The sequence below is a fragment of the Cyprinus carpio genome, chromosome A12, assembly GCF_018340385.1.
Source record: "Cyprinus carpio isolate SPL01 chromosome A12, ASM1834038v1, whole genome shotgun sequence".
Classification (NCBI taxonomy): domain Eukaryota; kingdom Metazoa; phylum Chordata; class Actinopteri; order Cypriniformes; family Cyprinidae; genus Cyprinus; species Cyprinus carpio.
In genome coordinates, this window is record NC_056583.1 from 3,742,922 (window position 1) to 3,757,882 (window position 14,961).

At 36.5% G+C, this 14,961-nt stretch overlaps 1 protein-coding gene and 1 non-coding gene across 3 annotated transcripts; both read left to right on the forward strand.

The window, feature by feature from the left end:
* The first annotated feature begins 240 nt into the window (after positions 1–240).
* On the forward strand, positions 241–14,396 carry LOC109065641 (kinesin-like protein KIF22). Of its 2 annotated transcripts, none has more exons than XM_042767179.1 (13): positions 241–402; positions 582–777; positions 1,447–1,574; positions 2,818–2,972; positions 3,395–3,604; positions 6,035–6,428; positions 6,511–6,631; positions 8,015–8,135; positions 11,041–11,224; positions 12,241–12,329; positions 13,008–13,229; positions 13,321–13,380; positions 13,514–14,396. In XM_042767179.1, the coding sequence occupies exons 2-13, from the start codon at positions 584–586 to the stop codon at positions 13,541–13,543; spliced, it is 1,908 nt and encodes a 635-aa protein (XP_042623113.1). In that variant the 5' UTR covers positions 241–402; positions 582–583; the 3' UTR covers positions 13,544–14,396. The 2 variants fall into 2 exon arrangements, with proteins under 2 accessions (XP_042623113.1, XP_042623114.1); XM_042767180.1 differs by having other exon boundaries at positions 243–398.
* Positions 843–977, forward strand: LOC122147134. The gene has a single exon (XR_006161440.1). It is a non-coding gene; the product is annotated as a small nucleolar RNA SNORA30/SNORA37 family (small nucleolar RNA).
* Positions 14,397–14,961: the final 565 nt, after the last annotated feature.

Below are 14,961 nucleotides of genomic sequence, written 5' to 3' on the forward strand. Positions count from 1 at the left end.
ATTTATTTTGTATATTAAAGATATTTAATAGGGTTGTTTCTTGCATAACGATTTATTTATTTATTTATTTATTTATTGTATTTCTGATTTTAAAAAAAAATGTGTTATTCCAATATACTGCCGAAGGATGGCGGCACAACGCGTTTGTTTCTTCAGTTAAATTTCCAAAGAAGAAGGCGGGCTCATTGATTTGGGTGCGTTGATTGGTTAAATCTTAGTGAAGGGGGCGGGGTTTTCATCTTTTGAAAATAACCGTGCTTGTTCCGACAGGCGCCATTGTTGAGGAGTTAACAGAGAGTGGTGATGTACTGAATAAAAATAGTTTATAAAAACTCCTTATAGTGTGCAAGAGAACATACTATATAAGCCGAGACGTGGATTAGCAGTTGTACAACACAGTAGGTAAGTTTAATGTCATTTTTATTATCATGTCCGTGTGTTGTTTTTTGAAAAGGAAACACGTCAGTGCGTCACGGAGTTAAACACATTCAGAAAACTCAAGTGTTTTATCATCCTGAGTGCTTTTATTAGTTTTATATCGATGCGTGTATTTGATGATGAGTCTAATGGTTTGATGTCAGACATGGCACAGCGTGTTGCTGTGAACGATGGAGCTGCTGGATCCAAGCGGACCTCTCGGGTTCGTGTGGCGGTTCGGCTCAGGCCCTACTTGGACAAGCAGGACGAGAAGGGAGAAGGGCCCTGTGTCAGGGGTCTGGGGCCACAAAAGCTGGAGATCATCAACTGGAGGAACGCCACTGAGACCCTTCAGTACCAGTCAGTCATAATCCTTGAAGATTGCACTTTGTTTCTGAGTTTCTTTCGTCTTTCTCCTTCATTATTAAGCACTTGAACAGGTCGTGGTCTCAGTGCAGTAGGTCATGATTTGGTAGCTGGTGCTGATATCAAACTTCTCTTTGACTAAAATCCACCGGCTCTAAACGTGCCTGTGTGGATTATCAGGGAGAGAAACACTAAAGAAGGCTTTTACTGCTTACATGATCGATTTTAGTTGAAAATAATATAATACAACAATATTTAGCAGTGGTTTCTTCTTTACTCAGTGGAATTGTTTTTGAGGGTGTATTGTTAACATTTATGAGAAAATATTTTGTCTAATTTTATAAAATTAAAATCAAGTCAGGTCCTTTTTTTTTTTTTTTTTTTTATATGTAGTTAACTTTGACTCAATTTGTCATCCGCATCGAGCTTTATTTATTGGTACGTTATATTTGTCTGCAGAGTTTTTAAGATAATTGCATCTTTTTTTTTTCTTTTTTTTTTTAGGACAAAATATTATTATATAAATTTGTATAAATATTATACAAATTTATAACATAAAATGTTTAATACATATAAAATAAAATCCATTGTTTGCATTTATATTTATTAATTGTTTTTTATTTAATTGAAACTTTGTATATATAATTGTATGTTGGTTTGTAGGTTCGATGTGTTTCATGGCGAGCAGACCACACAGCAGGAGGTGTTTCTGACCTCCGTCAAGCCCATCCTCCCTCACATCCTCAATGGTCAGAACGCCAGTGTCTTTGCTTATGGACCCACTGGAGCAGGTATGACTTCTTCCTCTGTGTCATCTTGTCCTTTGCAGGTGATATTCCTATTCTGGGGGTGTCTGTGTGACTCTGATTTCAACTAAAAATGAGATTTTGGCGGCTGGTTAACTTTTGAAAAAGTGAATGTTGTTGAAAGCGATATCTTTATCATCTCAGTGTAAACTATGAAATTTCTTCAACCGCCTCCTTTATAGGGCTGTGCGATTAATCGAAATCGTAATAAAATCACGATTTGAGCGTGCACAATTTCTAAATCGCTTTATAGCGAGATTTTCCGCGGGCCCGACCTCCCGCAGTATGCTATCCGATCCAATCAGAATGCAGCGCACCTAAGTGGAGCGCGAGAACAGAACAGACTGGGCATATGCCTAACTCCAGGTTCACACTCTGTCTGTGATGCGTATTTTTTCCGAGCCCATGTTAATGGATCAGAGCTTCACACTGCACACGGTAAAAGATGTGAACAGAAAAGGTTAGAAATCGAAAGGTGCGAAAAGAATGAATATCTAGCGCATGAGCATAGAGAGAGTTGTGAGTGAGTGAGAGGAGACATGTTTTAATATTGCGCGCACTCTCTCCGGACGAGAGCAGCGTGTATCTGAGCACGCGTGTCTGGTTTTGTGACAAAACAAAGGCGAGTGGAGAGATTCGCGCTCGCGCATTATTTTAATGTGCTTTCGCGGTACAATAATGCGCTCTCACTGCTGCTTCTGCACCGCATACACATACTGTATACACACTGCAGACGGAGTACGTGTGAACCTGTATAATGTATAACAAATCTATTTCAACACCTGAGGCACCGCTACAATGAGCTCTATGACCAATGCATGGCAAAAAAAAAAAAAAAAAGCCCTGGACACGGGTTTTATTTTTTTTTATTTTTTTTTGACATATGTCTAGACCTTTTGTTTGACATATTTACTTAGTGATTAGACGTATGTCTGTTCTAGAGGCATGTTACAACTTCTTGATAAAGCTCTCATTGGTTTTCTTTAGGAAATATGTTTAAAATTTATACTGAATGCATTTATGACTGTAAAGCATGTCTGTGTGTGTCAAAATCGTGATTAAAATCGAAATCGCAAAATTTATCAAAAAATCGTGATAGGTTTTCTTTGTCCATATCGCACAGCCCTACTCCTTTAGTAACTTGTGTGATGTGATTCTTAGGATTATTATGAAGTGCCGTTATATTGTCAGTTCACAATCTAGAGACTCTTCTTGTTCATTTCTTCAGGAAAGACCCACACCATGCTCGGCAGTCAAGAGCAGCCGGGCGTTATTACCCGAGCTGTGAAGGAGGTCTTCAGACTGGTTGAAGCTCAGGGAAAGGATCTGGATGGTTGGGAATACTCGGTTGGGATGTCTTACCTCGAGATCTACAATGAAAAGGTCAGATGTTTTGAGATCATTTATTTCTGTGGGTTTTCAGCAGCCATTAGTCCAGTCTTCAGTGTCACATGATCCTTCAGAAATGCTAATTTGTTGCTTAAGAAACATTTATCAATTGCTGAAAGTTTTTGCTGGTTAATATTTTAGTAATATTTCAGGATTCTTTAAATAGCTCAAAGGAACAGATCTTATTTGAAATTCTACATTATTTGAAAGCATTCTACAGTTTTATAATTTATTTTACTGTCACTTTTGATTAATGCATCCTTGCTAAATAAAAAGTATTAATTTAAAAAAAAATCTTATTGACCTAAAACTATTGAATGGTAGTCTAAATCTACATACATACACACAAACACGTACACACTTAACCCATTTCAGTGGCAGCTGCTCTGCAATATTGATGCACTTTGTGTCTGTAGGTGCTGGATCTGTTGTCCCCGGGTTCCCAGGACCTGCCCATCCGTGAAGACAAGGACAGAAACATCCTCATTCCCGGGCTAACACGCACACCACTCTCATCCTTTACTGATTTTGACACTCATTTTATCCCCGCGAGTCTAAACCGCACCACGGCCTCTACTAAACTCAACCAGCGCTCCAGCCGCAGTCACGCTGTCCTCCTCATAAAGGTCTGAACCTGCGCACTTCTCTTCATTCTAGTTCTCCTTTAGCACTTTAACAGGTCCTGGTCTCTGTGTGGTAGACCATGATTTGGTAGCTGGTGCTGAAATGAAATCTCTCCATCAAAACAAATACCACTGACTTTTACAGTGTCTGCTGGATGTATTTGGGCGAGAGAACACAAGTCATAAAAATAGAATTTGCTGTATAATTCAGAATGTTGCAGAATTTCTCAAAATTTGGATGAATTCATCAAAAGTAGGACACTACATTTATTTGTGCCTGAAACTAGTGACTGAATATTAAAGCACAAAATACTGCTATTTAAATATGACGTCTGCATGTTCTGCGTCAAAAAAACTAAAACAAAATAAAAGTTTTTCTCTAATCTTGAATTAAGACAAGTATATTGCTACTGTACAAAATAATGTATGTCTCATAATAATAATAATAATAATAATAATAATAATATAGCTTTTATTATATATATTTTTTTAATTTAATCTGTAAACCTCTGTTGGGCAGCACTTTGTTTGCCAAGAATTGTTCAAGTTTCATATGATTACATAATTATGTTAGTTAGATGTTTTTTGTATGTTGACTTTTTAGGACAAAACTCTTAAATTGTAAATATTATGAAAGGATATTAATTAAGTGATGCAATTGAATTATTTTTGCCATAAATACAGCTGTTGTTGCTGACATGGTGTTAAATCATAAATAAATAACAGGGTATCTGCGGCGTCTTAAAGTATTAGAAGTTGATAAATCAATTAAAAGAAAATTAAGGCCCTTTAAAAAGTCTTAAAAGCCATTTTAATTAGCCATTACATTTTGTAGCACATTTTCATTGTGTATTTGTTCGTATAGTGGGGTTCTGTGTGACGTCATCTGTTACGGTGCTCACTGACTGACTGCGCTGCTGCGTGATAGCGCGAGACTTGTTACCTGATCCCGCTCTCGCTGATAATCTGACCATTAACGCATGCTCCCATCCGCTCCCGTTATTTTTGTGTCTGCTCCCGCTAATATTGTATATAATTTTTCACGCATCAGGGAGCCGCTGTCAATATGTGGGGTATTTAAATTACTTTTTAAATGAGTGCAAACAGTCGCAGTTCACTTTGGATTTCGTGATCGTGCAGGCACTGTGTAAGGGAGCACATCTTACAATATAAGATATTTATCAATGAGCTGAGGATCTGTTGAGGAGCAAATCCTCCAACATCTTGTCAGTCATCTCTTCTTACTCTCGACCCGTGATCAGTCAAATCTGACTCCTGCAGCTTGTGTTGGATGCAGGGTTGTTGTTTTCCACGGAATTGGGCTGCTTTTAAACTCTTGCCATGGGTTGATTTTTTTTTTTTTTTTTTTTTTTTTTTTTTTTCGTTGGTTAAAGGTTTAAAATATTGCATAAATTACATTTGACTGAAATGTGATAAAACTGCTAAATGAAGGAGGGCTACTAGTAGGAAGGCCTAGAGCTGTGTTAATGGACAATGTGCATAACAGTGACTGTAAAATATGTATTTTAGGGATGGAAGTGTTAAAAACAGATATGGTTTGCAGACAGATAAAAAAGTTGATGTTACAAATACATCTTTTGAATATACTGTATGAACTCATTGTCCCGTTAGCTCGGAGAGCTTTAGTTTCCCTCTTCAGTAAGTTTTGTCAGTTGTTTATTGTTCTAATTCTTGTTTCTTGGATTGCATTGGTTTAGACACTCGGTTAATTTTCTTGTGCTTCGTTCCCACCCTTCTAAATTCTGTTGCATTGATAAGGAGTTATCACAAAGTACGACTGTTTAGTTGTGCTATCTTACAAACAGTATATAGTAAATGTTAGTTAAAGTGTTGCCAATGTAACGGGTCAAAACTTGGAGTGGCGATGAGGTCTTAAAATGTATGGTAAGAGTCTTAAAAAAAGGTATTAAATTTAACTCCATGGTTTCTGTATATACCCTGAATAATAATTTGTTTTATGCTTTCATTTGATTACTGCTGTTTTTAATACATTTGTATTAAAAAAAAAACACAGTTTCTGAGGGAGAAAAACACATTTTATAGGCCACTGTTATTATAAAAGTTTATTAAATAGCTAGTTTTCTGAATTCAATTGATTAGCCATTTTTTTTATTTATTAAAATTAATTCATTAAAGGAATTTAATTAATATATTGCTATTGTACAATGAAATGTTTTTCAAGTTATAATTATAATGTTTTAAGTATTATTTCTTTCTTTTTTTTTATTGAAATTCAGTTGCTTGATCAGTTGATTTTATTGGCCATTTTTGTTAAGCATTAAAACAGAATCCAGAAAAATTCAAGCAGAGTTTGTGCAAAAATAAAACTGATTTCATTGGGTCCTATAAAGTTGCCAGTCCTCTGCAAAAGACTAATTAATTAATCACATAAATGCATTTGTTTTCTCTCAGGTAGTGAAGTCTCAGCGTGGGCCGCCACACAGACAACAAACAGGAAAGCTGTATTTAGTTGACTTGGCTGGTTCAGAAGACAACCGGCGCACAGGAAACCAGGGCATCCGTCTGAAAGAGAGCGGGGCCATCAATCTGTCTCTCTTCACCCTCAGTAAAGTGGTGGATGCTCTGAACGCGGGGGCCGGGGGCCGCGTGCCCTACAGAGACAGTAAACTCACCCGTCTGCTGCAGGACTCTCTGGGTGGTTCAGCCCATTCTGTCATGATCACAAACATCGCGCCGGAGTACAGATACTACTTTGACACATTCTCAGCCCTTAACTTCGCCGCCAAGTCTAAGCAGATTGTCAATCGGCCCTTTGTCAGGGAAACCGTTTTGGCTCCTACGATTGGTGAGCAGTGCAGTATTATAATATATTTCTCTGGATGATGATGAAAGGGTATGTGGTGATAATTTTACCTCTTCACTCCTAGCTCCTGGAAAGAGAGCCAGAGAGGAACAGGAGGCTGGAGGTTCTGGTGAGCGCCAGAACAAAACATCTAAAGAGGGAAAGAAAGCTGAACAGTCTCAATCACCTCCCGTACATCCACACAGGTATGACAGCTTGCTACAACAGCTAAACTAGTTTATCGTGTGAGCACTTTAACAGGTCTTGGCTTTGTGCTGTAGGCCATGATTTGGTAGCTGGTGCTCAAAGGAAAACTCCCTATAACAAAGACCACAGGCTAAATGTGCCTCACTGGACATGAATAGGGAGGACACATGTACTCTAGTGCTGGGCCATCAAGCCAGAATTCTGAATATATGTTATATTATGAATATAGTTCTGAAAATAGCTTTTCAAATGAATTTTATTTTGCACTGCGTTACATGAGTTAACCCACGAAAAGTAAAACTGATAAATCAACATCACTGTTAACGGTCAAGTTTACTGAACTATTACAAAAGAAAGATAATAGATTAATTTGACAAGAGTGCATCCTCAAAAATCTACATCATAGTAACAGGAGTTCTGACCTTTGTCAAAAAAAGTATTTTTCGTTACCTTTTTCTCTATCACACTTTAGAAATCATCAGAAATTATACATCAACTGAAAACTTGATCTCAAAATACACTCTTTAAAACCCATTTTAAAATCAGACATTGCATTACCGTGAAAATGGTACATCAATATCATGTTACAAAATGTTTTCGTTCATGAATTTAAGTTTGGATCGTGCACTTTCACGTCTGTTTAAAAATGTGAGTGACAGTTAAGGGGTTAATTAATACTTTTATTCAGCAATTATACATTAGAATGAATAAACACTAATGTTTTGAACTTTCTATTCCATAATATAATATAAAATATAAAACAAACTTTAGTGTATCATGGTATTTTTTAAAAACATTAAATGGGATTTTAATGTTGATATCAATTATAATATCAATATTTTTTTTCCATTCACAGTGTTGATTAAAATTGCACTAAGCCATTTTTGCAAAACAATGTTGATATTTGAAAGCACCAAAAAAAACACGCCCATACCCCAACAGGACCTCGCCCCTGTTTTTATAACTCCGCCCCACACGTACGTACACAACCCTGGCAGCGAGGATAGTGGATCTGCCAGACTATTCAAGAAAAAGCCAACACAGAAAAGTTGTGTGAAAAAGCTAAATCAGCGTAACTCCCCTATCAAGAAGAAACACAGCAACCTCTTCATCTGATTCCCTTCTGCTCCTTGAGTTCTCGCCACCGCTGGAAAGCTGCACCAATATTTACACGGGTCCCACCTCTTGCCTGATTGTAGCTCTTCATTTTTTAATGTTTTGCTCCTCCTTTTTCTTCCCCCTGCCATCTCTCGCTATCTATAGTCGATCAACTAATGTCCGTCTGGTGCACAGTCTTCTCCCTATCATTACTAGACACACCCTTACTGCATCTGATGCTGTCTGGCTGGTGTAAATGTGCTTACAGTTGAAATGTCTTTCAGTTCACCAGATTCATCGGTTCTGGAAAGACTCCTGGCCCTGGAGAAGATGATGATGGGCTCTGCTGAGAGGGAGAGGCTCAACCTGCTCAAAACTGTTGCACAGTCCCGTAAAGAAATACAGGTATCATACACACTCTTTCAATATTTGCAAACCTCTACATTGCGAGTAGGGCTGCACAAGTAATCAAAATCAAATCGCAAAGGCAATAAATTGCAATTAGGCAGAAGCTGCGTATCTTTCAGTGAAGCACGGTTCTGTGATCAGCAGTAAATCTCCATCCAAAGGCCAGAGGGCGCTCTCACGCTGAAATTCCAAATATGTCCTGAAGAAGAAATCCAGGAAACGCTGCAGCTGATAAACTGATAAACAGAAGATTTAACTCCTTTCATTGATTCAACGTGACTAATAAACACACAACTACGACAATATACGGATTATCTGAGTTCTTGTTCTAATTTTCATCATAATAATGTATATCTATAATGAAATGCTAATCAACATAGCCTTTATCACTGTTTAGAATACAATGAAATATTGTGTGCCTTAATTATTCTGTTAAAGAAGCCACATCATCTCACAGAAGGATTTATTTTAAACACCCGACTGATGTTATGAAGTGAATTTGGAGTTAAAACTTATTAAATGCAGTATTTTCACGTGCTCTCAGCATTTACTACACAGAACCATAGTACACTGAGAAGACACGCAAACAGCTGTCATAATCGAGAACGATTTCATCGATTTCATAATCCTATAGTTATATAGTCTGCTATTATGAAAGCGATTTTGCATAGCTTGTCAGAGAATTATGGCTCTATGTAGTAAATGCTGCTCCACCTGAAAGCAGGTGATGGAGATTTACTGCTAATCACAGAACCGGCTTTACTGACTAAATGCGCATGACAATCGCAAATTAATTACGTGCGTTTAATCGTGCAGCCCTAATTGCGAGTGAATCAATCGCATATGCGACTAAATCTTACTCTGGGCGACTAAATAATTAACTATTGTTAGCCATTGCAGGGATGTGATTGAGATTGGTAGTGCTGTCATGAAATTCACAACGTTTGTGTTGTAATTATATGATAGGGTGTAGTGTGACGCGCTACATGTCTGCTGTTACAGTACTGTTTTTAGTTGTGATTTGAGTTTAGGTTAGTGCTGCGCTTGGTTTGAACCGCTTTAATTTGCATTTGTGAACGCAGTATTCGTCATTAGAAACGTTTATAAATCTGTTGTTGTTTACAAAGAAGTTTCAGTGTCACATAATCCTTCAGAAATCATTCTAAAATGCTGATTTGCTTCTCAAGAAACATTTCTAATTATCAATGTTAAAAACAGTTTTGCTGCTTAATATTTTTGTGTAAGGTTTTAAAAAAGTGAACTTAATAATTTTATTCATCATGCATGAAAGTGACAAAACGTGAGTGAAGACATTTAAAATGATTTCTATTTAATGCATTAATGAATTTAATATATTTGATAAATGCAAATAAATGCTGTTCATTAAACTTTATTTATCAAAAAATCCTGAAAAATAAAGTACATCATTTCCACACAAATTATGAAGCAGCAAAATTTTTTTCAACATTGATTATAATCAGAAATGTTTCTTGAGTCAAATAAATTGTAAATGATTTCTAAAAGATCATGTGACACTGAAAACTGCAGAGTGATGAAGAAAATCCTGTTTTGCATCACAGGAATAACATTACATTTTATATTATATTAAAATTGAAAACTTTTTGTGAATTTGAAATGTCACGATTTTTTTTATTTTTAAACAAATAAATTCAGCCTTGATGAGCAGAAGATAAGTTATTTCAAGATCATTAATAACTGTAATGTTTCCAAACTTTTGGCAGATACTTAAATAATAATAACAACTCTATATACTATAATATATTATAGTACTTTGTTAAAATATATTATTGTATTGTCGTCATCATGATTATTAAATGCATTTTTTTTCTTTTTCTTTTTTTTACAGGAGAGTACATATTTTAACAATATAAGATATATCTTTTAATGTGCTAAAATGTATATTTTTAATAATGCGTGCTGGGGGCGTGGCTTGAGGCGTGGTCAGATTTTCCTTCTTTTTTGTCTCTAGCTGATCACATGCTTGCATTGGCTAATACATTCTTAGTTTACTCGCCTGTGTGTGTGTAGTATTTCAGTTCAGCTTAATGGATAAGCAACGTACCTGTATTTGAGGTGCACGACTTGGCGTCACTTTGCTGATAGCGCTGTTTCTCACACATGCAAAGAGAGAGAGCGAGAGTCTTGCATACCACGCTCAATAGACGCGCTACATGCAAAACGCATTCTTTGTTGTATTTCCCTGTCAAAATAGCATTGTTCATTTAGAATTCAGCTTTTAAGAACAAGCAGAAGATAATTTGGTTTCTCCGGTAGTGGGCGGAGCTAATACTCAACTGCATTCTCATTGGCTGGTGCTCATCTATTACCGTCCCTGTTTTGATTTCATCAAATCAGTTCGAAGCAACGCTGACAATGTGATTAATATTCATGAACCTAGCAGCTCATCAATCCTTAGTGCGTTTTTATATTGTTAGTAGTAGTATCTTTTAATAATAATTACTGTTATCTAGTACTAATATGTATTTTTTATTTTATTTTTTTTATACAGAAACCCAATGGGTAGCAATATCTAAATCATCATCACCACCAGTCCTAAGTGCAATTAAAATGACAAATATGTATTTATGCATAGTTACCAAGTCTAATCACTAAAATTCTATCGTAATGAATGATAGTTAAATAGTGCTTAATTATCATATGATTACCTGATTAGGAAGCTAAGATTTAAGAAGCTGTGCCATTTTGTGTGTGTGTATATGTAAAATAGTATATCAGTCTGTCCCTCCTGCTTGTAGTTAATCCATCAGATTGGGCCGGATTACTAATACAATTGCAAACTCTACATGAGTGCACAGTTTGGAAAACCTCTTCCACATCAGCCAGTGGGTGATTTCACATATGTTCTGCTGTCATCCCATAGATGTTGAAGGAGAAACAGAAGGAGCTGGAGGACAAAGCAAACATGTTTAACAAGCAGAATGAAACCATTGAGAAAGAGTCCAAAGATGCACTTCTCTTTAAGACAGATCTGCCCCTACTGCACAGAAAACCGTCTACAGTCGCCAAACCACGCAAACAGCAAGCGGTCGTCACGCCATTACAGGGTAAGATGTGGTTAAACTCATCCTTATAGTCCTCCTGGGACACTCTTCATGCATGAGAACGCAGTATTGATTGAAGTGGTTTAGTGTTTCATGACCCTTTTTCCCTGCTTTTCCTCTCTGCCTGTTGAGTTGTGCTGTTAGTATGCTGCATGTTTCTGTGATGCTACAGTTGCTTTGTTCTTCAGGGCTCAAAGCATTTCCGCTCTGTCCCCTCTCTCATCCTGCTACTGTCAGCTTCTGTGCTTCCAGATGGGAAACTCTGAACTGATACATTTAAGAGTGCATTTCCTGGAAATCTAAATTTAGCAATAGTTCACCCAAAGATGAAAATTTGTTGAAAATGTACTCGCCCTCAAGCAATTCAAGATGTAGATGAGTTTGTTTCATAAGAAAAGATTTGGAGAAATTTAGCATTCCATCACTTGTTCACCAAAGGATCTTCTGCAGTGAATGGGTGCCGTCAGAATGAGAGTCCAAACAGCTGATATCAGCGATCCAGTCCATCCATGAATGTCTTGTGAATCCAAAAGCTGCGTGTTTGTAAGAAACAAATACGTCATTAAAATGTTTTTAACATCAAATTGTTGCTTACAGCTAAAATGATTTCATAATCCATAACATTGCTTTCTCCAGTAAAAAAAAGTCTGAATCAAGAGAGAAACATGCACCTATCAAGCACTGTTTATAAGCAGAAATAGTTTTGTGAGAGACAACAGGGGATGGACTCTTCCCACTGGAGTAAGCGTTATGGATAATGAACTCATTTTGATCAGAAGCAGCTGGTTAAAGTTAAAACACCTGAATTCCGGATTTGTTTTGTACAAATATGCAACTTTTCAGTTCAAGAGCAAGTGATGTAATGCTAAATTTCTCCAAATCTTTTGAAGAAGATACAAACTGAGGTTGAGTACATGTACAGCAAATTTCATTTTTGGTGAACTATTCCTTTAAGCACAAGATTTCAGACTGTATTTGGTTAATAAGGAGCCGTTTCTTCCTGTCCAAACACATCTCAGTCTCTCAGGTGCAGCCCTTGCAGCAGTGTGCTGTGGTGTGTAAACCCTCTCAGTTCTTGGATAAGAAGAAGAAACGTATCCAAACTGAGGTCAGTGTGCTGCTGCTTATTCTTTACATATGCGTAATAAAATATACAATAATTAATGGTGACCAGGAGATTTGGGTCCAATAAAATAATTGATATTACAGAGATAGAATAATTTTTTTTTTAAGCATTAAATGGATAGTTCACCCCAAAAATGGTAATGTTGTCAGAAATTATCATGTTGATTTGTTTAAACCTTTTTGAAAAGGGATTACATCTTGGCTGTTTAAGGTTTTTTTTTTTTTTTTTTTTTTCGCCACGCTTTGAGTTAATTCCTTAAATGTGCACTTTGAAGATTTTTAGATTTGACGCTTATGTAAATTGATCTATTTTACCATTTGTATAAGCAAATATACAAACTTCAGTACAGTAAAAATCTACACTTCTGTAAAAAGTTGAGAAATATCATGTATTTGGCCATATTGCTGCCTTGTGAAGAAATAAAACAATGTTGTGACAGTAATGGCCAGTAGATGGCTGAAGTTTACTATGCATCCAGCTTAATAACTACATATGCATTTTTTCACAACGTCTTTATGAACTTTGTGAAGCATTAGAGTTTGGGTGAATGAACTCAATGGAAGGACAGAGATTCTCAGGTTTCTTTAAAAGCTGTGAAGCGATGGTATATTTACAGTAACTGAGATGGTACTTTCACGTTTGACATTTTCTGCTGATAAGGTGGGTCAGGGGAAGGAGAACGGAGGTGTGGATCCTCCCTCAGCTAATGACGTCAACTGGGAGTCCCATCTGGATTCAGCATTACTAGAGCAGTCCAGGAAGAAGATCCTGCAGACGCTGAACTCCGGCTCTCTGAAGGATCTCAAGAGCCTGCAGCTGATCGGAGACAAGAAAGCCAAATTAATCATGGGCTGGAGAGAGATTCATGGGGACTTCACACAGGTATACGTCTGGCTCTTCACCTGTGATGTGCGAAACTTTGACATGAGGCTGATTTAATATTTCGTTTTCTCTTTATTTTCCTTGTGTGTAGGTGGAAGACCTGAAGCAAATCGAAGGCATAACAGTTAAACGTTTCTCCTCTTTTATAAAGGTTTGTGTCAGTAATGTCTGTGTCTGCTGTGGATCTGTTAATAATGTGTCTGGAGGGAAGCACACTAGAATGTGATTTAGGTGTTTTCCTTTGAGTCACACACTGTTTCTACTTTTTCTTTTTCCCCTCACAGGCCAATATTCTCAGCAGTATGGGAAAGTGAAGTGTATGAGGCACTGTGCTGAAGAGGAGCGTTTGAACACTTGTTTTTAAGATGTTCTTACACATTTTATGCGTGTAACATTTTGTACAGATTTTTTTGTGTACAAGTTTGTATATTTGACTGCTTTCTTCCATGTTTTCTATAATTTCTGCATACTATTTTTCCTTTTTAGTATTTAATTTTTTTTTTAATGATCTGAAAATTTATCATGTGGCACCAAATAAATGCCACCGTCACAAAACAAAGCTCAGTGAGTTTTTCTTTTTTTATGCAGTAACGTCAGCTGGAAATCTCTCTCTTCGTCGCTTATTTTCATTGCATGTCTTTTGTAAACTCTGACAGTAGCTTCTTCGTGCCAAATGAGGGTTTTGCACTTGCAAATGCTGTTAGTTAATCTGGCCCTTTAAGCATTCAGAGGCATTCTGCACATTCAGACTAAGAGCATTTTTAAGCCAAATCAGGGTTCCCACACGTCCTGGAAAATTTATGACACTTTTTCTTTGTCCTGGAAAATGAGAGAACATGTAAAATGTCCAGGAAAAGGTTGTAGTTGTGTGTGTGTGTGTGGTTTTTTTTTTTTTTTTTTTTTTTTTTTTTCAATGGTGCTTGAAATGAACTGAAATGTTTTACAGACTTCTGTAGAGAGGAATATATTACTTTAGGGTATGATCCTTGTCTTTTATTGTCGTTGTACATAAATTAAAAAAGTCCTTGAAAATGATCACTGAAAAAAGTGGGAACCCTGCAAATATATGTTGACAAATTAGTATTTTGAACAATTTGGAAGGATTTATTCAACCAGCTGCATGCAGAAACTATTTTGAAATGAAACTTCCAAAAGACAAAATTTTTTTACATTTCATAATTATGCTCCCAAGATTTTTGTAGGTGCAAAATTAATAGTTCCCCAAAGGGGAAATTAGGGGAATTTCGGTTCTGAAGCCAAAATATGGTTTCAAAATAGTTTTTGTAAACAAGTGGTTGAAGAAATCAGTCCAATTTTTACAAAATATTAGTCAAAACATCCAAAGAGTTTTAGCATTTCATGAGATTTTATATCCTTTTAAATGTCAGCTTTTTGTGCCAATGTCTTGTCTGTTGGCTGAACTCGATGCACGCTAGAGAATCTGTCGCAGGTGCATCGTGTTTCTCTGAAGGACTACAGAGAAAAACATCATTCATAAAAAGCGCAATATAGCTTTGATGTAGATGAGGTTATTTCTTCATCAGAACAGATTTTAAGAAATTTAGCATTACATCAATTCTGCAGTGAATGGGTGCCGTCAGAATGAGTCCAAACAGCGGATAAAAATAATAATCCACACCACTCCAGTCCATCAGTTAATGTCTTAATTGTCTGTTTGTAAAAAAAAAAAAAAAAAAAAATCCTAAGATATTTTTAGCTTCAAACCTAAAAT

Excerpts from the sequence above, each read along its gene's own strand:
- LOC109065641 (XM_042767179.1), top strand. The coding sequence starts at position 584 with ATGGCACAGCGTGTTGCTGTGAACGATGGAGCTGCTGGATCCAAGCGG. Across the intron at positions 778-1,446 it reads ACTGAGACCCTTCAGTACCA|GTTCGATGTGTTTCATGGCG; the intron begins GTCAGTCATAAT and ends GTTGGTTTGTAG. Across the intron at positions 6,632-8,014 it reads CCTCCCGTACATCCACACAG|TTCACCAGATTCATCGGTTC; the intron begins GTATGACAGCTT and ends AATGTCTTTCAG.